Source organism: Lytechinus pictus, chromosome 6 (assembly GCF_037042905.1).
Source record: "Lytechinus pictus isolate F3 Inbred chromosome 6, Lp3.0, whole genome shotgun sequence".
Classification (NCBI taxonomy): Eukaryota; Metazoa; Echinodermata; class Echinoidea; order Temnopleuroida; family Toxopneustidae; genus Lytechinus; species Lytechinus pictus.
The window spans coordinates 16,934,357-16,960,788 of NC_087250.1; the positions used below are offsets into that span (position 1 = coordinate 16,934,357).

General features: G+C 36.6%; 1 protein-coding gene across 1 annotated transcript; it reads right to left on the reverse strand.

Moving 5' to 3' along the window:
• Positions 1-5,480: 5,480 nt before the first annotated feature.
• Positions 5,481-26,232, reverse strand: LOC129263282 (cytochrome P450 2J4-like). The gene is made up of 7 exons (XM_064100567.1): positions 26,122-26,232; positions 24,252-24,515; positions 23,283-23,456; positions 18,222-18,586; positions 10,348-10,614; positions 8,670-9,012; positions 5,481-7,163 (listed from the first exon to the last, which is right to left on the reverse strand). Exons 1-7 carry the CDS (start codon positions 26,135-26,137, stop codon positions 6,994-6,996), a joined length of 1,599 nt encoding a protein of 532 aa, XP_063956637.1. The 5' UTR covers positions 26,138-26,232; the 3' UTR covers positions 5,481-6,993.
• Positions 26,233-26,432: the final 200 nt, after the last annotated feature.

A 26,432-nucleotide genomic window follows, 5' to 3' on the forward strand; every position in this document is an offset into this window, starting at 1 on the left:
TTACTTTGTTAATTTGTTTGAAATGAAGAAAAAAAAAATTCAATCAATCAATAGGTACTCCGGATAAAATCTTCTATATAAGAAGCCCTTTTTCAAAAGCTCTGCTTCTATTGGGTTCCAAACCTATCATGTATTATTTGTTGTCAAACTGTGTAATAAATATCTTGTTTGATTGATTTTGAATAAACTCGAACTTGAACTAAATCCCTATCCCTGATACAATAATTTCATGGCAAATTGAAAAGTTGTCCTTACCACTTGTCATCATTTACTTACCCAGCTGCCAATGTGACATTTATATTATATAGTCCCAGGGATCTCAATTTTTAAAACAGCGCCAGCCCATAACTTTCTTATTGTTTTGTCAAATTTCTTTAAAACTTTAACGGTTCTGTTTTATTTATTTTTCTCCTCTTCCACATAACATTTTATATTGAAGGTTGGATTCCCCTTTCAGCCATATATGCATAAATGATAAATTACAAAGATTTGAACAAATTCACTAGGTGCAGATGGGGCTGCATTCACCCACTTTTTTCCGTTGACTTGTACAAAAAAAAGAGCATCTGAATGTGATTTTTTGGAAGGTTTAGCCCCCCCCCCCCTCCATTTCAAAACAGTTCCGTGGCCACAAGATAGTAATTTTAGAGATGATTGGAGTCTTGGGGAAAAAAGGAGGTCGAGAAAAGGAGATAAGAAGAGGAACGGGTAGAGAAAAGAGAGAAATATATATACATATATATATATAGAGAGAGAGAGAGAGAGAGAGAGAGACCCCGTTCTTATCTACGTCCTTAAACTGGCTAGTTTAGTGGAAACCGGTCAAACGTGTATTAGGAACACTCGAAGCGGTCTTGATGGATGCGACCGGATTTCAAGACCGAATTGCCTGGTTATAGTCGTTTAAGGGAAACCAGTAACAGAAATTTTACTGAGAGAAGGGGAGAGGGGGTGCAGATGAAGATAGTAAGAGGGAGAAATAATGTAACGAAATAAGGAAAGGGGAGGAAGGAAAGTAGGAAGGGAGGGAAGAGAGGGAGAGAGTAAAGGAGGAAGAAAGAGAATGGGATAAAAATTAGTGAAGAACGCGAAGAGATTAAAACATATACATAATACACTCTAAACAAGATTTACCCAATATTGGGTAAAATGGGAACATGCATGAAGGCTGGGTAAAAAAATGATATATTTTGTGAATTTTACGAAACGCCTCGCTGGAATTTACTCTTAAAACATGCATTTAGCCCAATATGGGGTAAAGCAAAATACCTAGCAAACATGCATGTTCCCTTTCTACCCAATATTGGGTAAAATTATGGACTGACCAATACGCTGGGCCAGCGAAAGTAGCAAGGCAACGCCGAGAGTTAACATCTTGGAATGGCACGGTGAAATATCCGCTGTATTCGAAGATCAAATGAATTATGATTCTTGATAAAATAGTAAACGAAGAGCAACACTGGTTATAGATGTGAGGTTAATCAAGCTCAACAGCTTCACTTTCAAGTGATAATATACTGATAGGGTTTTGGTACTCTACAATGATAGTTCATTATGAAACCATTTGTATATGACTGTGTTAACTGACTGGGAACAACTACTGTAGTACAAGGACAGTAACAAATACCGTTACTCGGAAGACTTGGAGAATTGAATTTAAATTGGATTTTAATATTTCACTCGCTGAGTGCTTAATGATTGCTATTTAACCTTCTATAACATGCCACATTCATGCTCGCACGCCTACTATTGATTACTTTGTGCTTCCCTGTTACGGAATATTACCAGAATGTGCCGTAACATAGTAACGACACATTATAGTAAATTGCACATTTTAGACATTTTTCCTGGTTCATGATGGGTATTTTTTTTTCTTTCTAGAGCGGATGTGAAATAATTTATTGATATACTTAGAGAACTATAAAAAACATTTTCATTTTTAAGGATACTAACTAAATTTTTTTAAGGATACTACATTTCATTATTTTTGTTACTATAAAATACAGGGAGGAGCTGCTCCCATCTTACGTCACAAATACGCCAATTGAAATTCCTATAGCTTTGTAGATATTTGATGGATTATCCCCGAACCCTTAATATTTTCTATTATTAATTCTCCTATTCTTTCAATACACTTTTTGAAGGGTGAACTTCCCCTTTAAATTGTTTGACCGCCAAACAGGGACGAAGCAATTCTCTTTTAACGTCTTTTGGTCTGACGCTGTCGGTGCTTGAGCTCCCGATCTCCTAGCCTCTTGTCGAGGCCCTGTCGGCTGCTTTCCGAGCGAACATGGCCGAATTTCACCGACTTTCTTTTGTTTTTTTATTGTTTTTAACAATATTTCGACCAAGAACTGGTCGGTGAAAATCATCCAATGAGAGCACGGGCCGCTATGACGTCATATTGAATATTCATGAGCTCATCTTGAATGGCGACCCGTGGATTCTTGGCGAAGAGTGACGACGAAATATCAAAGAGCATTGAATATGCCTCTAGAATGCTGAATATTGACCGATTTAAGGATTTGCAAGTCGATGAAATTAAATCTGCACTGAAAGGACGAGATGTTTTTTGTAAATCTACCCACAGGATATGGAAAAAATGTAATACTTCATGCGATTCCAATATGCGTCGATTACGGGGTCGATTATCGATCTCCGCTGTGCAGTGAGGGAATGCTGGAGTGAATTGAAGTTGCTTCCCCTTTACTCGAGTCTGACCAGCGGCTGACCAGTATCTCCCGGGAGGTTTCGGGGCGGTGATGGGTCTGCATGTTACGGCCAGTACTAGTAATACCACTGCTTGTAGCATTTTGCTGTTTATATCCCCTTTAGTGTTCCGCAATTAAATGAATCCCCTGCAGAATAGTGGACTACTATAGTATTCCGAACCCCGGACGAAACAGCTTTGACATTTCATTGGTTACTAGGTGACCGGTAATATCATGACTCATGTATATTCATTAGGAAGACGTTCCTCATGAATATATAATTCAGCTCAGATGTCAAGAGGCCCTGGCTCGCGCCAGGCCTAATTCGCTTTGCGAATTAGGAAATCCCTCGCTTCGCTCGTGAAGCAGCCGCCAGGGCCTCGACCTGGCTCGCGCCAGGCCTAATTCGCTTTGCGAATTAGGAAATCCCTCGCTTCGCTCGTGAAGCAGCCGCCAGGGCTTCGACAAGAGGCTACCGATCTCCCGGTTGTGAGGCAAACATGTTCCCATTGTCGAACACACGATGGGTATCCATTGAATCGTTCCGAAGTAATGGAGATCTGTAAAATTCAATATCAGCCATCTAGCATATAAATGATTAATAGCAATGAAAAATGGATTGCCATCAGTTATACCATACATGTATTTTGATTTGAGCTAGTTATAGTGCCTTTTTTTCGCTCACAATAATCAATATTTAGAACTAAAGGCAATCATGTCAAATTTGTCATGTTGCCAGGTCATATTGGAATTTAAAATGGCAGCTATAAAGTGTGTTATATGTTCATTATCCATCCGATATTTGAATATAGCATATAATACAAGTGGTTTGTTTTTTTTCTCACATGCATATCAGAGTGAGACTATAGGCGCCACCTTTCCGACAGCGGAGGCGGCGCCGGCGGCGTCAACACCAAATCTTAACCGAAGGTTAAGTTTTTGAAATGACAGCATAACTTAGAAAGTGTATAGACCTAGTTCATCAAACTTAGCCATACGGTTGATAAAGTATTACTAAACATCCTGCTTGAGTTTCAGGTCACATGACCAAGGTCAAATGTCATTAGGGTCCCTGAACTTAGACCTAATCAACATCAAAATCTTAACCTAAGGTTAAGTTTTTTAAATGTCGTCTTAACTTGTAAAATATATGGACCTAGTTCATGAAACTTAAACATAAGGTCAATCAAACACTACTAACCATCCTGCCTGGGTTTCAAGTCACATGACTAAGGTCAAAGGTCATTTAGGGTTAATGAACTTTGGCCAAATTGTGGGTATCTGTTGAATTACCATAATAACTTTGAAAGTTTATTGGTCTAGTTCATAAAACTTGGACATAAGAGTAATCAAGTATCACTGAACATCTTGTGCGAATTACAGGTCACATGACCCAGGTCAAAGGTCAATGAACTTTGGCCATAATCGGGTATCTGTTGAATTACCATCATAACTTTAAAAGTCTATGGATCTGATTCATTAAACTTGGACATAAGAGTAATCAAGTATCATTGAAAATCCTGTGCTAATTTCAGGTTACATGACCAAGGTCAAAGGTCAATGAACTTTGGCCATGTGGGGGGGGGGGGTGGGGGTATCTGTTGAAATACCATCCTAACTTTGAAAGTGTCATTGGTCTAGTTCATAAAACGCGGACGTAAGTGTCATCAAGTATAACTGAACACCTAATGCGAGTTTCAGGTCACATGACCAAAGCCAAGGTCATTGGATATTGGCTATTTAAAGCTAATTAATTACTATATTAGATTGCTGTCATAGTTTTCAAAGTTTATAGATATAATGTATAAAATTGGGATATAGGGGTAATCAAGTATCACTGACAAATTTTAGGTCACATGATCAAGGTCAATGTCAATGAACGTAGTATTGTATCATTATATGAATGGTGTTTTTTGTGAATAATTATTCTATAGTTTTCAAAGTCAGCACTGCTGCTATATTGAATCGCGTGATGCTGGTGAGATTGCCAGAGGCGCTCCATTTGTTTATAATATAAATTTACAGTGTCACAGGTAATGTAGAACTCAAGAAAACATTTGGTGGAAGATATTCATGGTAGCCATTTAACATTAGCGATCAATTTTAGCTGATCCGGAGGATCAATTACTTGGGGCGGCAGTATTCTAAAACCAGCAGCCCAAATCCTGCCTGTATGTCTGGAATGCAGTGCTTTATTTTAATGATATTTCAAGGCAGTCCTTTTAGATTTCAAGATGGTGGCAAATTTGCAGCTGATCCATGGGGTATATTACCGGGGATGGGTTTAATACCCCTAGATGCCAAATTTCAAAATGAAACGCTGTGTAATACTATATACATGTAGATAAAGCAATTTTTTATGACGGACATCTTGGATTTCAAGGTGGCTGCCATTTTGCAGCTGACTCGGGGGAACAGATCGTTGACGGCCAGCAATATTTGAAACAAGCACCCCAAACTGCCCCTATATTTTTAAGCGCGATACCGCATATAAAACTCGAGGAAATAATTGCAATGATACTTCATGGCAGCCATCTTGAAATTCAAGTTGCCAGCCATTTTTCCGCCGACCAATTGTAGATTGCTTGGAGCCAGTAATTATTTTAAATGAGCGCCCCAAATACCCATGTACGCCAAATTCCAGTGCCACATGTCATGTAAGATTGAAGAAAATCAGTTTTAATAATTTTTCATGGCGGTCATGTTGGATTTAAAAATGGTGCACAATCTCGTGGTCAGATCGCTTGTGGTTAGCAAAATTTGAAATCAGTGCCCCAAACTACCCCTATAGCCCGAATTCCAATACTGCAATTCATATAAAACTCGAGAAAATGTTTGCAATGGTATTATATGGCGACCATCTTGAATTTCAGGATGGCGGCCGTTTTGCCGCCGTCCAAATGGTCAAATTGATGGGGGCCGGCAATATTCGAAATCAGTGCCTCAAAATCCTCCATTACGCAAAATTTCAGTGTCTCATGCCACATAAAACTGAAGAAAGTGATTTTTAAGGATTTTTCACAGCGGCCATCTTGGATTTCAAGATGGCGGCAAATTTTGCCGCCGACCAGGTGGTTACATTGGTGGGGGGGGGGGGGGGGCGACAATATTTGAATGCAGTCCCTCAAAATACCCCTTTATGCCGAATTTCAGTGTCACATGCCATGTAAAATTCAAGAAAATGTTATTTAATGATTTTTATGTCAGCCATCTTGGATTTAAAAATGGCGACGGACCCGATGGTCAAATTGCTTGGGACCGGCAATATTTCTTAAACAGCGCCCCAAATTATGCCTATATGCCACATTTCAATACGGCAGTTCATAGAAACCGCAAGAAAATGATTGCAATAATATTTGACGGCGGCCATCTTGGATTTCAAGGTGTCGGCCATAATGTCGCCGACCAAATGGTCAAATCGCTAGGGACCGGCAAAAACAGCGCCCTAAATTTCACGCCTATATGCCACATTTCAATACCGCAGTTCAGATAAACCTCGAGAAAATGACTGCAATATCATTCATGGCAGCCATCTTGGATTTGCCGCCGACCAGGTATTTACATTGCTAGGGGTCAGTAATATTTGAAATCATTGCCTCAAAATACCCCGGAATGCCAAATTCCAGTGTCAAATGCCATGTAAAATTTAATGAAATAATATTTAATGATTTTTATGGCGGCCATTTTGGATTTCAAAATGGCGGCCGACCCGATGATCAAACCGCTTACGGGCGGTATTTTTTTTCAATAAGCTCCCAAAATTACCTCTGAATGCCAAACTTCACATTTTCTGCCAGATCCAAGCATCTTGGTCATTTTTTTCACTAAAGCCCCTTTTACACTTTTAATGGTGCAACACGGATCTCAGTCCGTGGTGATCCGAGGTGCCGAATCGTTATTTTCTCCCATCACCAGAGTGAATACGGATTCAAATGGTTATTTAAACGGAAATGTACGGAGAATTGCAGTTTCTACAAGGATATACAAGTTGGCACTAGGGATCAGGTGTTTAATATATTTTTTTATTGAATAGCGATTGTTGTATTTCACAGAATATCATCGTCATCGTTCATCAATAGGTTGTTTGAGTCAAAGATAACATTTTATTATTAAAGAAAAGAATCATTAAACAATAATATAATTTTTAGCATCAATTTTTAATATACCTAGAGAAAAATCACGAAATAAATATTTTCTATTCAGAAATCATTAAGCCCATATCATCAACTCAAAATAATAATGAAAAACAACACCGGCACCATCAGATATAGGTTTATATTGTTTACATTCTTTTCACAAATTTCACATTATATGGTTCTGCAAAGTCCCCGGACTGGCCGAGGTCCGGTTCCGTTCCTTCTGGTAGAACTATCTGGAACTCTTGGATCAGGGCTATCATAGTCTTGAACAGGGTCCTGCGAGCGATCTTCTCCCCCGGACAGGAGCGCAGGCCTGGATCGGTTAAAGATAAATTCAAATAGTTGCAATCAACATTAACTGGGGCGTGATTGTGGCTCGACGGTAGGGCCCCAGCCTCATGAACGGGTGGTTATAGGTTCAATTTTATTCTTTATATTTTTTTTTAAATGGCACCTTCTGCTTTCTTGTTCGGCTTTTAGCGTCATTTGAGAAGGGTAATAATAGCAATATTGATAATGCATATGGATCGGGAGGGATAACATAAAGAAATACTGTTGGTGGGCCAGATTTGACGTTGGTGTACGAAAGCTCCCTATCCCAAATCGAGCATAGAAGGCATATGAGTCCCACTCTCTAATCAGCACCAATCAACTCATCTTGGTGAGGAGGGAAAATGAGTGGATTGGCGCCGATTGGGGAGTGGGGGTCATAATATCCTCTATGTTAGATTTGGAATAGGGAGCTTCCATACGCCAAAGTCTTATCTGGACTAGGTCAGTGGTTGTGTTGTCTTCACGCGAGGACAAGTATAACGTTTATTCTGTTTGAACTATCGTTATCTTTTTTGTATTGCTGCTTTTTTGGCCAAGATAGATTTAAGTGTTATACGTTACAATTTTTTTTCTTTATGAGTGGTCCACCCTTTACAAGCTTTGATTTTTAGTGGGCCACTCCATTTTCCCAACATATCTTGCATATTATTATCAAATTGGAAATATTATCTTCTGTATCAAGTGTATATCTTTTATATTTGGTTTATTTGAATATTTATGTCATTTATATTGTCTGATGTTATGTTTTATATATTGTTATTATTGCATTGTAAAATTTGTTGGAAAAATGAATAAATAAATGAATGAATGAATGAATGAATGAAATGTTGAAAAAATGACCGTCAAATGACACACGAAAAAATGATGAACCGGAAAAGCAGTTTCGTCCGAAGTTTCGGTGCTGACGAAGACAAAACTGCTCTTTTAATTCACCTATTTTCGATGATTCTTCTTGGATGCTACTTGCCCCCCCCCCCTCCCTGGCGTAAATCCTAGCGCTGAACCTATTGTTCAAGAGGGATTATCTATTGTTATTGACATCACGGATTTATGCTAAATGCCCCCTTAAAAATACTGACTCTCTGTTTGACTAGGATTCAACTGTCACGTTTTCTGTTTCTCTCTGGCGAAAAGAATATTCTGTTTTCTGCACACCAAGACTAGGGAGTGTTCGCACTGCAACGGAGAACGGATTCATGAACACAGTAAATGTATTGAAAATGCCCGTCAAATGACACAGGACAGCTGGGAGGTCTTTGTCGGAAATTGGTGAACCGGAACAGCAGTTACGTCCTAAGTTTTAGTACTGACAAAAACTGTAAATAAGTCGTTTGGCCAGATTCCATGATAAAACTGTTTTGATTCACCTATTTTCGACAAAGAAATCTTGGTTGTTCTTTGTCATGAAGGGCATTTGACAAAACATTTTCTTGGATCTTGAATCCGCTGTGCGTCGTGTTGCGAAAACTCCGTATTAAATTCTTACCGACACCAAAAGGCGTGTGGAGTTGAAACTTGTTGGCATCCAGTTGAAAGTGGTCCGAACCGGTTCCATTCAGAAAAAATCGCTCCGGTCGAAACACACGAGGATCACCCCAAACCTTCGGATCGTTCGACATCTGCCATAGGTTTGAAATGATTGTTGTTCCTGCTTCGATGTGGTAGTCGTCGACCGTTTCGTTAGCCGTGGCGAAGCGAGGGACACCAAGGGGAGAGTGGTGGTGGATGCGATCGACCTCGGTCAAGAATGCGACGGTTAGAGGAAGTCGGGTCCGGTTTTCGTAGGTGATATCCGTGTAATGACCGAATGAGTTGATCTCTTCAAAGATCTTAATTTTAAAAACAACGACAAAACATACCACTGAATTAAGATAACGAACCAGGATGTAATGTGATGCCTTTTTTCAGGGATGGGATTAAGAAAATCCAAAACGGGGAACGACAGCTGCTCCCCCAAAAAAGTTGACGGCCTTTTTGCGTGACGGAAAGTTCGAAAGAAGAAATTGCGTCTTCTAACCCCCCCCCCCCCTTGGCCTTCCTCCTTTCAATGTCGCATGATAACGCCACAGATAGGACACAAAAGCGGAGCGAACTGACTAACACTATGTGTGGCCTATGAATAGCAAAATAAATCTAAATATATACATTTTGAATAACCATCAATAACACAGAGAAAGAATTAGCCTTTGATTCTATTCTGCTGGGTGTTGTGGCGTGCGCCTGTAATCCAAGCTGTGGGGAGGTTACAAATTGATGCAGAGGTTCGAGGTTCGAGCCCTGGTCACGTCTTTCGGATGGTGACGTTAAAGGTCGGTCCCAGACGTAAATAATCATATCTGATTGATACACGTCTGACAAAACTCAAATACACACACACACACACTCATGTTCAAGATGAAAGTACTTCTTATAGGCTAATTGGTAACATAATCGGTGTGGAATGAACGTACTGAGTCGTGACTTAGTGTGTTATCATACAAGTGGGCCTATGCTACAAAACGTAGCTCAAGAGGTTGCATGATGCTGGTCAGATGTCTGTAGTTGAATATTACCTGAGGTGGCGCTATTAAGGTTAGTTTGTTGCTGCTTTAAAACACCGATCATTGTAGCGCGTTGGGAGTTGTGGTATGTATCAATCATGCTTTTGTGAAACTTGAAAGATCTATCCCGCTCAGTTCCTCGTTTCGGCACAGCGCTTGCCATGCATCATATATTTCCTATTTAAATATGAATGAATTTCCACCGTGAAACGAGCTGCGCATGGCGGAAATCTCTTCGAGTTGTTTGGATTAGGCTAATCATTCTTTTATGCTTTTATGAGAAGCAAAGGATGCTGCCCACATTCAAGGCCCATGCTAGTCTTTGATTTGAAATACAGTTATAGAATATACCAGATTTTTAGGGCTCCCATATGAAAACAAAGATGCAAATGAGAACCCTTATGTCTTGTATTATTAGGAATCTTCGGAAAAGGGGTTCCCAAAAAGATTCCCTACGTGCTAAAGAACCTCTCATTGTTAAATAAAGAACCTGACATTCTTCAAAAAGGGCTGTTTAATGTATTTTGGAACCTTTTAGGTAACCTTTAAAGGTTCGAACTTCCAAATACGGGACAGTTATAGGACATTCTCAGAGGCTTTCTTCTAAAAGTAGATGCTATATACCTTGTGTTGATAGTCCTGGTAGGCTGCTAAATACAAACACATCCAGCGTACGATTTGAGGAATGCTACTGTGGCCAGAGAAGAAGAGGTCCACCGACAATCTCCAGCCATCGTCGGGATCGCTCTGCGTTGTCATGCCATCGGCACGGAGACCGTTGATATACCGTTCGTACATGACTACAAGACTGTCCGGTTCTTCAGACGGTGACGATGGCGCGGACAGGGCCTCCGCTGCAAGAAGCTTGGTGTGATTCGCGAATCGATGGAGCTGGAAGATAAGGTCATAGTAATCAATGTTGTTCTGATGATGATGGTGATTATGATGACGATGATGATGGTACACTGTTAGAAAAATTGATCCTTAAAATAAAACAAGTTCCTGCAGCAGAGTCTCGAGAACACCTGGGGCCTATTTCATAAAGAGTTGCTATCATAACAAGTTGCTATGATAGCAACTCTGGTAGAATAGCAACTTTTACTTGCTATGCTAGCAACTTTGCATTTCATAAAAGCACATTCGCTGAAAAGTCAGCTTGACTTTCCAGCTATTTATTTGAATAGTCATGTACGAGGCTGATTAGGGGGAAATCCCATTTCTCTCCAGTTTTTTGTTTTCAATTCAAGTCATAAGTTTAGGTAGAAAGCACTGGCGGATCCAGGGGGGGGGGGCACAGCCGGCCCGTGGCCCCCCTGTTACACCCACAAATGTAATAATCGCCCACAAATGTAATAACGCCCACAAATGTAATAACACTTTACCCACAAATGTAATAACGCCCACAAATGTAATAACACTTTACCCACAAATGTAATAATTTCACCCACAAATGTAATAATGCACTTTACCCACAAATGTAATAATTTTTGATCGCCCACAAATGTAATAATGACTTTACCCACAAATGTAATAAATTTGAAGGGATTTTTGGCGAATCTGTTCTAAACTAAAATCCTATAGTAATGCGTTCATATAGCACAAAAGTGCAAAGTCTTTTTTCCAGACCTGGTTAATAAAACATTATAGTACAATTCCAAAGTCTATTTCCAGACCCGGTTGTTTCAAAATTATAATATACGTCCAAAGTCTTTTTTCCAGACCCGGTTAATTTAACAATTATAATGCAAGTCCAAAGTCTTTTTTCCAGACCCGGTTGTTTAAAAAATTATGATATACGTCCAAAGTCTTTTTTCCAGACCCGGTTAATTCAAAAATTATAACGCAAGTTTAAAGTCTTTTTTTACAGAACCGGTTGTTTCAAAAATTATAATATACGTCCAAAGTTTTTTTTCCAGACCCGGTTAATTCAAAAATTATAATATATGTCCAAAGTCTTTTTTTCAGACCCGGTTGTTTCAAAAATTGTAATAAACGTCCAAAGTCTTTTTTCCAGACCCGCTTGTTTCAAAAATTATAATGCAAGTCCAAAGTCTTTTTTTCAGACTCGGTCGTTTCAAACATTAGAATATAAATCCAAAGTATTTTTTCTAGACCCGGTTGTTTAAAAAATTATGATATACGTCCAAAGTCTTTTGTCCAGACCCGGTTAATTCAAAAATTATAATGCAAGTCCAAAGTCTTTTTTCCAGACCCGGTTAATTAAAAAATTATAATATACGTCCAAAGTATTTTTTCCAGACCCTGTTGTTTCAAAAATTATAATTTACGTCCAAAGTCTTTTTTCCAGACCCGGTTGTTTAAAAAATTGTAATGCAAGTCCAAAGTTTTTTTTTCAGACCCGGTCGTTTCAAACATTAGAATATAAATCCAAAGTCTTTTTTCCAGACCCGGTTGTTTCAAAAATTATAATATACCTCCAAAGTCTTTTTTCCAAAACCGGTTAATCAAAAATTATAATGCAAGTCCAAAGTCTTTTTTCCAGACCCGGTTGTTAAAAAAAATTATAATATAAGTCCAAAGTCTTTTTTCCAGACCCGGTTAATAAAACATTATAGTACAATCCCAAAGTCTTTTTTCCAGACCCGGTTATTTCAAACATTAGAATATAAGTCCAAAGTCTTTTTTCCAGACCCGGTTGTTTCAAAAATTATACTATACGTCCAAAGTCTTTTTTCCAGACCTGGTAGTTTCAAAATTATTATAAGTCCAAACTAAGATAATGATATTTTAGTTGAATAAAATGAGAATCGAGCTCAGTCTTTTCTCCAGACCCAGTCAATTGAAACTGGTGGAAATGTAACAAAGACCCCAACTCTTTTGTAAATGTTAAATAACATGGAAATATAGCGTAGTCTTTCATCCAGACCCAGATCTTTCAAATAACAAATGAATAATAATAATAATAAATTATTTATAATAAAAAAGCAAACAACGACCCACGATCCTATTTATGTTGAATAACATGGAAATATAGAGTAGTCTTTCCTCCAGACCCAGATCTTTCAAATAACAAATGAATAATAATAATAAATTCGTAATAATAAAAAAAGCAAACAAAGACCCACGATCCTATTTATGTTGAATAACATGAAAATATAGCGTAGTCTTTCCTCCAGACCCAGACCTTTCAAATAAAAAATGAATAATAATAATAATAAATTAGTAATAATAAAAAAAGCAAACAAAGACACACGATCCCCTTTATGTTGAAAACATGGAAATATAACGTAGTCTTTCCTCCAGACCCAGTTATAAAAGTCATTTAAAACACAACAACAACAAAACAAAGACCCTGCAATCTTATCATCATTGAATAACATGGAAATATGGTGTAGTCTTTCCTCCAGACCCAATCATTTCAAAATAATCAAAATCATTAAAAAAGAATAACAGAATCTAAGGCCCAACTATCCTTCAAACTAAGAACCTTCAATAAATAAAAGTTTAGAGAGTTTTCTTTATTCCAGACCTTGTCATTTAAAAAATAAGATAAATGAAATCCTCATGACTAAGACTCAATCATATTCTTGTGCCTGTTCAACATGAATAAGATGATTGGGGGAGTATTTCATCAACATTTATGTCCGACAAGTTGTCAGATCTGACAACTGTTCTTGATGTTGATTGGCTAAGAAGCAGTGCTACCAGTGTCGGATAAAACGTCAGACAACTCCTTTCATGAAATGCTCCCCGGGCTCTAAGTTTTGATGTTGTTTTTTTATTATAAATTTCTTTGCCTGGAAGAAAAAATGAATGTTTAATTGCATCATTTATTATAGGATGTTGGCTGGAAGAGGGTTAATTTTTTTTTTTCTGTTTTTTTTTTAACAAACTGGTCTGGTCAAATTAAGTATGCGTTATCACAAGGGTTTATAGTTTGGAAGATGCTGGGGTCTAAGTTTTAAGATTAATGTTTCGCTTAATTTGTATTTTAAAGAGAACTGGGTGAGGGGTAAACACAACACTCTAAGCCCAAGCATTTTAAGTTGGTTTAATTTTGAAGATTGGTCTTAGCTGTGAATTTTTTTCAATATTTGTTTATCTTTTAAATAACCGGGTCTAGACGAAAGACTAAGCATAATACTCGTGTTATTCCACAAGAATAAGAATATGACAAAGTCATATTCTTATTATATTTTATGATTGTTTAAATCATTTTTAAATTACTGGGTCTGGAATAAAGACAACGCTCTAAACATGTGCTTTTCTACATGCATGGTCTTAATTTGGAGGATTGTTGGTTCTAAGATTCGTTTTGGGGGTTGGGTTTTATTGATTTTTTATTCTTGAAATAATTGTGTCTGGAGGAAAGTCGATCTTCGACAATCGGTCTTCATGTTATATCACAATAATTAGATTATTGGGTATTCGTTTTAGAATATTTGTAAAAACTACTTTATTTTTTTCAAATAATAACCAAGTCTGGAGAAAGGATGTTTGCTTTACCCATGCATTATTACAATGTTTTGTAGGGGTCGTAGTATTTTTTTTTTTAAATGGGTGTGGGGTAAAGACATATTTTTTTACTGGGTGAAACTTTGGAAAATTGGTTATAGATTTGAAGTTTTTTAATTCATTTTTTAATAGCCGGGTCTGGAGGAAAGACTTTGGACTCATATTGTAATTGTTTAATTATCCGGGTCTGGAAAAAAGACTTTGCACTTTGGTGCTATATGAACGCATTGCTATAGGGTTTATTTTTTAGTTTTAAGTAACCGGGTCTGGAGAAAAGACTACGCTTGATTCTCAATTTACTCTTAGTGCACATATTCAAAATATACGCCGTATAAGTTAAAACAACAACAAAGACATTAATTCCGCCAGTTTTGATTAACTGGGTCTGGAGAAAAGACTAAGCTCGATTCTCTTTTTTTTTCCACTGGAATATCATTATCGTATCTTAGTTTTGACTTATATTATAATTTTTGAAATAACCGGGTCTGGAAAAAAGACTTTGGACTTATATTATAATTTGTGAAATAACCGGGTCTGGAAAAAGACTTTGGACTTATATTATAATTTTTTAAACAACCGGGTCTGGAAAAAAGACTGGACTTATATTATAATTTTTTAAACAACCGGGTCTGGAAAAAGACTTTGGACTTATATTGTAGTTGTTTAATTATCCGGGTCTGGAAAAAAGACTTTGCACTTTTGTGCTGTATGAACGCATTGCTATAGGGTTTATTTTTTAGTTTTAAGTAACCGGGTCTGGAGAAAAGACTACGCTTGATTCTCAATTTACTCTTAGCGCATATATTCACAATATATATATATATATATATATATTATAATTTTTGAAATAATCGGGTCTGGAAAAAGACTCTGGACTTATATTAAAATTTTTTAAACAACCGGGTCTGGAAAAAAGACTTTGGACTTGCATTATAATTTTGGAATTAACCGGTTCTGAAAAAAAGACTTTGGACTTGCATTATAATTTTTGAAACAACCGGGTCTGAAAAAAAGACTTTGGACTTGCATTATAATTTTTGAATCAACCGGGTCTGGAAAAAAGACTTTGGACGTATATTATCATTTTTGAAACAACCGGGTCTGAAAAAAAGACTTTGGACTTGCATTATAATTTTTGAATCAACCGGGTCTGAAAAAAAAGACTTTGAACTTGCATTATAAATTTGGAATTAACCGGGTCTGGAAAAAAAGACTTTGGACGTATATTATAATTTTGAAACAACCGGGTCTGGAAAAAGACTTTGGACTTGTACTATGATGTTTAATTAACGTCTGGAAAAAACACTTTGCACTTTTGTGCTATATGAACGCATTACTATAGGATTTTAGTTTAGAACGGATTCGCCAAAAATCCCTTCAAATTTATTACATTTGTGGGTAAAGTCATTATTACATTTGTGGGCGATCAAAAATTATTACATTTGTGGGTAAAGTGCATTATTACATTTGTGGGTGAAATTATTACATTTGTGGGTAAAGTGTTATTACATTTGTGGGCGTTATTACATTTGTGGGTAAAGTGTTATTACATTTGTGGGCGTTATTACATTTGTGGGCGTTATTACATTTGTGGGTGCAACACCCCCCCCCCCCCCCCCACCTTTGAGAAGCAAAATTAGAAGAAAAAAAATTGAAAGAGAATATGATTTTTTTTTTGTTGCTTAATAATTTTTTCGGGAGCGAAATTATTATTTAGCAGCTGCAAACAGGGTCTGCAGCATAAGACTAGCAGTTGAAGCAGAGTGATGGCTACTATGCGTATGGCGATAGTTTGCAATTCTAGAAGAGAGTAAGAAGAAAATATAAATTTGTCACAGGATGGCATAGCATTGTTTCTCCATTGTGTAAGTTTTCAGAGAATTGATTTAATTTAGCCCTATGCCAGGGAAAAAATTATTTTAAAAAGGGGGAAAATTTATTATTATTGCCGGTCGAAATTTCACCTTCAACAAAGTTTTTACGGTACAATTTTCATCCCAGTCCCACACTTGATTATTTGTGTCGGTAATGCAAGGTTGTATCAACAACAAGGCAGGCGCAGGCCACTGCTGGTGCAGTGCTATTAAAAATCTCCCTGAAGCAAGTAAATTTGTAGGCTCTAATGCATGAAACATCGAAAATGACCTTAAAAGATTATTTTTGTTCAAAATGGAAATGATTTTTAAGTTATCGGTTTCAACGGTGAATAACCATTCACTATTCAGTAGGCCTAAAATGGATTCAACAATGCCATGGCCACAACTTTTTTTTTTGAGAAAAAATCAGAAAGTCAGAAACAGAAAAAAAAAAAGCAATCATTTTTTTATCGCATACATTCGTAATTCCGTAGCTTCATTATTCCGAAGGTTCGTTAGTCAGAAAACGAAGTGAGGTTCGTAATTCCGAAGGTTCGTTAATCCGAAAACGAAATGAGGTTCGTAATTCCGAAGGTTCGTTAGTCCGAAAACGAAATGATTAACGAACGTTATTTCGTTTTCGGACTAACGAACCTTATTTCCTTTTTCGGATTAACGAACCATCGGAACAACGAACCTTATTTCGTTCTTGGATTAACGAACCTTCGGAACATCAAACCTTATTTCGTTTTCGGATTGTCGAACCTTCGGAATAACACCACAAATGTTCGGATTAACGAACCCTTTTACGTTTTCAGATTAACGAACGTCGAGGTATAGGCAATTTACGTGTTTCGGAATTACGGACCGTCGGAATAAAGAACCTTCGGAATTACGAAGTGTAACCTTTTTTATGGCCTAGGGCTTTTTTAATTTAGGCCTTAAATTAAACACTTCCACATAATAGATCTACCTTCCTCTATTTTTTCCCACAAGAAAAAAAATCCTCTCCATTTTTCTTTTTTTTTTAAAGTCTGTCTATAACCTCCCTTTTTTTCCCTTTGCCTGACCTGAGAAAGACTGAAAAATTTGCTGTTTCGGAGGAATTTTTAAACATTTTTTTTTTAGGGGGATAGGTAGAACAAAAAAAAAAGAAACGGCATTTCTACTAGAAAGCATTACCTAAATATATTCTTCATTAGCATTATTATCATAGACATTGCTCTAGATATCCGTTCTCTTGTAAGAGCCCTTTGGGCATGCCTGAGCACAACGTATGCCATTCTTCACAATGAAAACCTTTTACAGTGTCAACTTGACGCTCCCCCATGACCAGCGTCAAATATGTAACCCTATTTGACGCTCCATTAACCATACTTGACGCTCCAGTAAAAAGTTGACGCTCCCACTGGAGCGTCAACTTTTTATGAAATGCGCTGCAGCGTCAAATATTAAATTTGACGCTGCAAGTGAAAATTTGACGCTGTTTTGGGACTTGACGCTGACGCTGTACCTTTATGAAATGGGCCCCTGTAATCTTACCAGATTGCGCAATCTTACATTATATCATGTAATATTACAGGAAATAACTATTTGGTGTATGGAACCTTACAAATTTTCTTGAATAAAACACCCGTTTTCCCTTTTTAAACAGACCTGTTCTGTTGAATTACAGAAAAAATCCTGTTTTATGAATTTACAGAATGATTCTGTTATTGGTTTCTGCAAAATCTTCTTTTTTTCCCCTGTAAAATCAGGGTTTTTCACAGTGTAGCTACGATGGTGGTGGTTATAGTTGTGGTGATGGTGGTGGTGGTGATGATGGTAGAGGTGATGGTGGCGACCATGGTTGTGGTGTTGGTGACAATGATGTTACTTATGATGATGGTTTTGATGGTGGCGATGATGGTGGTGGTAATAATGATGGTGGTGGTAATGATGATGGTGACGATTATGATATGGTGGTAGAGATGATGAAGGTAATGATGGTGGTGGTGATGATGAAGGTAATGATGGTGGTAGTGATGATGAAGGTAATGATGGTGGTAGTGATGATGAAGGTAATGATGGTGGTAGTGATGATGAAGGTAATGATGGTGGTGGTGATGATGATGATGATGATGGTGATTGTGGTAATGATATGGAGCGGGTTTCAGTAACGCTTACGTGGTTAAGATAAAGAGGAAGCTGGGCGCGAAGCACAGGAGAAGTTGGCATCGTCGCATTCGGTTCGAAGGTTATCTTCTGAACACTAAACACGTCGTTCACGAACGCCTCGTCATCGTCGTCATCATAGACAAGACCCCGGTCGAAGTAGATGCGGTGGTTGACGTCGACGAAGAAAACGCGAAGCAGCCATTCGGGATCGAACGGAGATCCTTGTCGCGCTATCAATGACGTCATAAGGGAGTTCACTGATTGGTCAATACGCGGTTGTACGTAGGTCTGGACGTAAGTTGTTTGTAAGATGGTTTGCCCCGTGAATTGTCGGATCTCCAGCCACGGCTGTCCACTCGTTTGAAACGTTGAACCTGTAATTAAAAAAATAAGTAATATTAAAAAGTGTTTTAATGATTATGTTGATTAAGTAAACTGATGATTCGTTGACCGTTTCATAAAACTTGTTATAATAACAAATAAGCAATAGTAGTTAAAAGCTACTGAAATCCTTCAATCCGATTGGCCGATAGTAAATTTGTTATAGGAATTGGCAATTTGTTATTTTTTGAACCGGGACCCAGATATGTATTAAACCCAATTAAAGTAATAGCACGGATAGGCTATTCCATTAAAAAAAAAAGATATTATATTCCTTAGTCGTGCGTAAAACTTCTTCCTGTCTTCCTGGCAGACTGATTTATTTTTCTTTTATAGTTCATTTTAATTTAATAATGCTAAGAATCAAACATTGATGAAGTGCGGTACTTTCCCTGCAAACAAAACATTTCTGACTTGTACAGTGCGTTCCACAAAAAATGAAATCGAGGTCGAGCGATAATTTATCATAATCGCAAATAATCGAAAATAAAATAGACAAATGACCTATCATTGTAAAGCTTAGAATTTCCTCTTTCATTTGACATAACATACAATAATTCTTATCACGCATGAGTGAGTAAAAAAATTTGAAGAAAGGATAGCAAAAAGTCATTTGGCGGGGGGTATTAAATTTCAAAAAAATGAAAATCACATGCCTACAAAGTTCAATATCTGCTCTTTAATTTGATAGCTTTATCACAGGAAATGGTCAAGAAATAAAGTTATGTTCCTTCGAAACAATACTTGTATTTTTATAATTCCATGAAATATTCGTGTTCATAGGTGGATCCAGGGGGACCCGAGGGGCCCGCCCCCCCCCCCCCCTATTGGCGAAGCAAAAAAAAGAAAAAGGGGGAAAGAAAGAAAAAAAAGAAAAAGGAGGGAAAAGAGCGGGAAAAAAGAAGGGGAAACATTAAAGTGGAAGACGAGTAAATAAAGTAAGATTGGGAAGACTTGGAAAAATAATTTTAGAAATCTTTCATGTCGGGATATAAAATTTTCGCTCGCGCTTCACGCTCGCATTGCCTTTTAGGTGATTTATATATCTTAATTGCTCAATATAGAGCTTGAAATTAAAAGTTTTTAAGTCAATATACCAAACATATTTCAGCTCGGAAAACTGAACTTTCATTATATTGTTTGATTAACAAATTAATTTTTAAAAAGTGCTCTGTAAAAATCTTTGTTTTATGGCCTGAATATTAACATTTTCTTATTGCGTGCGCGCTCGCAAAATTTGATTTGTCAGGTACCCATTATTTTCCTGTATTCCATAAAGTTATCAAAATATCCCTATTTAGGTCAGATTGTCAAAACGTATCAGCTAGCGCTTCACGCTCGCATTTTGATTGGTGAGTTATGTATATCTCAATATCAATTCTAAAACAAACTACTTAAAATCCCCATTTGACATGTTTGATGACAATTTATAAAAAATTTCGGCTCGCGATTTGTGCTCGCATTGATTGTTGAAAGATATTAAGTCATGCATCTTATTCATAATTACAAAAGTGCAGATTTCGCGCTCTCATGCTTAAGAAGAGAAATAGGAAGACAGTTATCATTTTCATATGATGACACAATGTCCTTATAGATTGTCCTGGTCCTATGTCTAAACTCAAATTAATAATAATGAAACATATCAGCTCTTTTTTTTTAACTGTGATCCATATCCACCTCCCAATTTTCCCACAAAGTGCTTGAAATACAAAGCTTATATTGATCCTTTTTCAGATCGGAATATCATATATCTTTAGCTCGCGCTTTGCGCTCGCTTTATTGATTTTCATGATAAGAAAGATATATAGTATACCCAAATTCTAGTTCGAAATCTGAAACACACGTTTATTCAGATACGCAGCATGTTATCCAGTTTCAGATCACAATATCAAAAAATTGTCTGCTCGCGCTTTGCGCTCGCATTATTAATGTAGAAAATTTTCCAATCACTCCTCCTTTTCATGATTTACAAAACATGAATAGAGTGTCCAGGAATTTTCTGCTCGCACTTCGCGCTCGCATCAATAATGTTTAGTTAAATACTTATCCTTTTCACGATTACAAAAAGTTCCTAGAATTTCCATTCTTCAAGTAAAAATGTTAACATTTTCTTTTTGACGAAATACTATTTTGTTTTTGTTTATTTGCTTATATTCCTTGCATTGTATATTTGTTTTGTAACATTTTGTACTTCTTGTTATGAACAAAATATTGGCAATTGCCAGTGAAGTTCTAATAAATTCAATTCAATTCAATTCATGATCTACTGATAGATGTGATAAAAGAGGCAGTTTAAGTGAAATGTATAGAAAAATAATGGGAAAGTTGTTCACAAGTGACATCACACATCTTTGTCGCATTGCCAACTGGAGGATGTGCATTATGATAATTATCTAAACTTCAAATGCTCATAACTTTCCTATTATTTATTCAATTTCCTTTTTTTGTTGTTGATATGTTTCTTTGATTTTTCAGTTTTAACACGGGTTATCTTGTTTCAAAGGTTTCACTTTCCTTTAAGAACGACTGGTGATCCTTTCTTGTGGTAAATGGTATATTCATTGGCGACGGTTTAGTGCGTAAGAAAGGATCACCAGTCGCTCTTAACATACGAACGGCTTTATGAAACGGCCCCCTGACCGACCAAAGCTAGTACGTTACTACCAAGTGCAAAATGTCTATCGAAATGGGGTCGGTTTCGTTGGTGTAACTATGGTATCATCCAGGGGCGGATTCAGGATTTTTCAAGGGGGGGGGGACATTCTTCCCGAGTAAAAATTTGACAAGCAAAAAAAATATCTTCAGTTTCAAAAGGGGGCACACTTGTGTCTGAACGTCACTATTACAAATTTTAATTGCGCCTCTCAAAAAAGGGGGCACGGACCGGCTCACAGTGGGCCGGGGCGAAACAAAAGTGCGCCAAAAGTCATTTTGGGCAATTTCAGATTTTTAATCTTTTTATGCCCAGCTGAAAGACAACACAAGAATACTTCAGCAATATTTTTCATTCCGGAATTTGAATAAAGGTTGTTAATTTCCTACCTCAAATCGGAAAATGTGACATTTTGCGAAATGTCGCGTATATGACAACCTAGTTGAAAAACAAACCATTTCACATGAGTTTTTTCATGTAGGAATCTGAAATGGCTCCCACATAATCCTGATATATTCTTTTTTCGTGTGAAAGGGTTCAAAGTAGATAAAAGACACCTTTCACGAGGTTTATAGGATGATTATTCCTCGAAATAGGCTGAAAATCCATGTTTTTTGCATTTACATTGGAATCGTTTAGATTTCCGTCTTAATTCTATAAGCATCATTTTTCCCGATGTCTAAGCATTAAGTCGATACCAAATTTAGCTGCCCGTTTTTGCCCGTTGTCATGTTAGAGCCGATTTTACTTGAGACAACACCCAAAAAACCTGTTAAAAAACGGTCATTTTTATACAGCGCAGTCATCGTAGCGCACTGTATGGGTGTACATTGCCGTTCGCTTTTGCACGGCGAGGACGATTCCCCTTCCATTCCATGAAAATGACATGAATTCCGGGCATAATGTAACAAAATAAAGGTTGCTAACGCAAATAAGGGCTATACCCACGAACTCTTTCATAGTTAAAACTTACTTATAGAATAATTTCAGCCAAAAACCCTCCTCATACTCATAGTGATATATTCGTGGTTTTATATACTCTGCGTTTTACACAAGTCAACACAGCTTGATAAAGCACGGTTAATATTTTTCAGATTTTAATTTTTGACATGAACCGGGTATTTTTTGTCTGTTTTACCGTTTTTTACAAAATTAACTCTTTTCTCTCTCTCTATCTGCATAATGGAAATTTAAGCAACCTTTTAGACTTCTTTGTTTAAGAAAATCAAACACTTAATTTGCAATTAATTTTTGTATTTGCTTTGACAAAACCGAATATTGAATACCTCCTCGGATTTTGTATTTTTGTTCTGTTTTGAATTCCCTTTTTACCTTCAAAACAGAAATTAATGACTCCCCTCTATGTTAATTGCTCTGCAAACTAGCTGAGGGCTGCTATACGGTACATACAAATGGTTGATAAATGGTCGTTATTTCTGTAAAAAACAATATGTCAAGCTCAATTATATGTTTTTGCTGTGTCTGTTTCCAAATTAGAAAAAAAAATTATCTGACAGTACCTTGATTATCAGAGGGGACATTTACAGATCTTTTTTTCCTCGTATTTTTAGTAAATATGGCACGTTAGCGATCACTTTGCAGTCGCTTTCTATAACGCAAAAAAATGCCAACAATCCTTATAACAAAGCAGCCTTTGTCGATCATTGGTGGATCAAAACAGCAGTGTCGTTCAGGGGAGCGTTTCATGGAAGGACTTGCCAGACGTTTTATCCGACAAGTCACGTTATATCCGACAGTTGCTATGGTAACATTGCCTCTTAGCCAATCATAATCAAGGAAAGTTGTCAGACATGACAACTTGTCGGACGAAAATGTTGATGAAACGCTCCCCCGTACTCTGTTCAAACGAAATATTGGCAAGTTTTTTTTTCCGGTGTCCGAATCTCAAAACGATGTTCTATTCTCATCCACCCACTTTCTACAATGACCTCTGAGCTGTCAATCGTAATTTGACGGTCATTTTCTATTCTGAAGAATGCGTCTGCGAATATAATGATTTTTCCGTAACAACTTGCCTTCATTCTGCAGCGGAGACAGCATTATGTTAACGACTATTCGCCGTGTATTGAAGCTATCCGTTGAGGTGAATGCGTCCTTCATGATTTCAAGGTCACCGATGACTACTATCCGGGTATTACCAGCACCATATTGAAACACATTCCCGTAATTCAGTGTTTCATTGTATAGAACTTAAGAGGGTAAGGTAATTCAAAAGGAAAAAAAGAAAAGGAACAAAGTCAGCTCATCACGTTTTTATAACTTTTCACAAATAGTCTCATAAATGTCTTTCATATAGGCCTAGTTTTATATTTGAATGTTTTTTTTTGTTCATGTCTTCATGTACAATTTACTCATTGCTTAGTCAAAAAGTTTTTTTTTTTAAATTTTGTTGTAAATGCCCACCCTTGATAGTCTTGTAATAATTTCCGAAAAAACACACAAACGTGTAAGCACACTCACAATTCTGACATCGAGTCCTGGCATTATTTGATTCAATTGAGGACGATGTAGCGTGTACGTGTGTGTGTGGGGGGGGGGGGGTTCTGTGGGGGCAGTAAGTAAACACTTCAAATAGGTATATGTTGGTACCCACTTTAAAACAAAATACTTATAACACGATTTTAACAAACACGATGCCCCAAAATATATTTAAACATTCGAAACTAATGCATTCAAACAAATACAATCACTGAATAAATAAATACATAAATATACTTTCTAAACAATTGATCAATGCAAAAAAATAAAAATATACAGAATGATTAGTGTAGTAGATATTTTTTCATTGTTTAGTTATCCAAAACTCACGGAAGACTAAAGATTAATACTATGCAAGTAAAATAACATGCAGAATACGATAAAAAGAATTACAGAAAATCATGAAAAAAATGCAAAGAAATAAACAAAGAAATATATAGATAAAGGATTAAACAATAAATTGAAATTAATTACACAAACGAAGAACTATAACAAAAACGAGTTACCTTTTGCTAAACCAGTTGGGCCAACTTTAGCTCCCAAACCAAGTAGTTCCAAAGAACGAGCATCACCCGGGCCAGGTGGTCGTTTTATGGCCTCGACATCATCGACCACGGTGTTAGACTCCCCAGGAGGCAGGAACACCAATAACAACACAACGGAGACGGAGAAGAGTGCGGTGATGATAAGGAGGATGACGCCGAGAAAGATGGATCGTTTATTTATCCCAGATCTTATAACACCATTTACATTTTTACCATCAATGTGAGCTGTAAATTGAAGGCATTCAACAGTGTTAGCTGCTTATATATAAGTCAATGGCCCGTATTCTGAAGTCAGGTATAAATTAGACCATGGTCTAACTCTGTGCTAAAATTATGGGAAGCCAAAAGTGTCAAAACTGTTATTAAGTTGTATTATTCTTATGTTTACTGTGCTCTTTCCTGATTATTCAATGGTGAAGACAATCATCTATTAATACTTACTAGACAATAGTGAATGATTTGAGAGACAAATCAACTGAAATATGATATCTCTACTGTTAGTGATTTATGTAACAATTGTCTATCCATACTTAAACCACAACTTTAAACCCGAGTTTAAGTTTAACCCGAATTCAGAATACGGGTCAAGGTATTTCGCATGATGATGAAATAAGAAAAACGTTTGAAGGCATTTGGCACTTAATTAGCTTTTCACGAATGTGAGCTGGATGTGTATAATGCAGCAAGATTGACTGTTTATTAGTCTTCTTCATGTTGATCATGTTGATGAAACAAGTAAAAAGTTTGAAGAAATTTATTTTAGTACCTTTTCGCTATACTTTACCACCATTTTGAGCTGCACACATGTACGTATAAAGGATCATTTCTTTGTCCGCTTTAAAAGTACATGAAACTATCAAACAAATTAGATAAACAAGCTGTTTTTGATTGGTTGGATATCACTAAATCATCTTTCCTTGTATATTTATATCATAAATCAAAGTCTGCCTTAAGTCTCTGGAAGAGGGTTGAATGTTAATTGCATTCAGGTATCAAATAAATACCCATACCTTACGGCAGTTCAGCGAACGATTATTTTGTTTATCCAATAATCACGATGTCACATTTGAGAACAGTAAGTGCCTATTAAACGAGCCATTAAATCACCTTTATTTATGATTTTGAATCAAAATACGTTAAAATCAATCATGTTTGATCACATCTTTGATTATCTCCTTGAACATCCGGTGTACGGTTTTATTGTTTGGATCCATAAAACCACTAAACAAAATGTGGGGTATGAAAGCATATTCCTTTCTTTAAAAAAATACTGAAAGAAATATTTTGTCAGTTACAATTTACAAACATATTTTTTTTTGCGAATTCCTGTTTTGACAGTCGACTTATACTATATTATATTACTCATATATATATATATATACTACAACCTTTACTACTGGGAAGAGCAATGTTCTACGGTGCGTGCTGCAGTGTTTTCTCAAGTGTGTGAAATCACCTTCACACTTTTGAATTCGAGCATTTTAACAGTGTGAATCACATATTCACATATTCACGGCCATGTGAACACGCCGTTAACAGTCACACTGTCCAGGTGTCCACAGTGTGAAGCAGTGTCTTTTCCAGTCAACTACTTCAAATAATAAAAATTAGCAATAACAATAATAATGAAAACAATCATAATGATGATGATGTTATTAATGATAATTGTGATAATAATAATGATGATAAAATAACAATGGTAATAATGATAATAAAGGTAATAACTATTATGAATGACTACGAAATTTATCATAATAATAATCAGGATAATAATAACTATCAAATATTAGTCATCATGACAACAATTATTATGGAAAACTGTTTTACTCACATTTAGTATTCGCCATTGTGAATATTTGTATTGCCAATGGCACTATACTTAGAAGGCTACTGGATCAGCTGTGTGATATGAACTTGTTTATAGTTGAATAATGATAAAAGTACCCTTAGAAAATTTCGGGTAAGGTTCAGCAATGACTCTCATATTTGCCATCCGCTCGAACTTCTGTAAATATTTGTTTTCAAATTCACAATAGAATGTTTTGCGGAATAAAGCAGTATTGCAGGAATAAAACCAATATTCAATTTGCTTGCAAGTAAAAAAAAAGATGACTGTCAACGTTTTGTTGGATGTTGTTTTTG

Excerpts from the sequence above, each read along its gene's own strand:
- LOC129263282 (XM_064100567.1), bottom strand. Across the intron at positions 23,457-24,251 it reads CCCAACTGGTTTAGCAAAAG|TTCTATACAATGAAACACTG; the intron begins GTAACTCGTTTT and ends TACCCTCTTAAG. Across the intron at positions 9,013-10,347 it reads ACCAGGACTATCAACACAAG|ATCTTTGAAGAGATCAACTC; the intron begins GTATATAGCATC and ends TTTAAAATTAAG.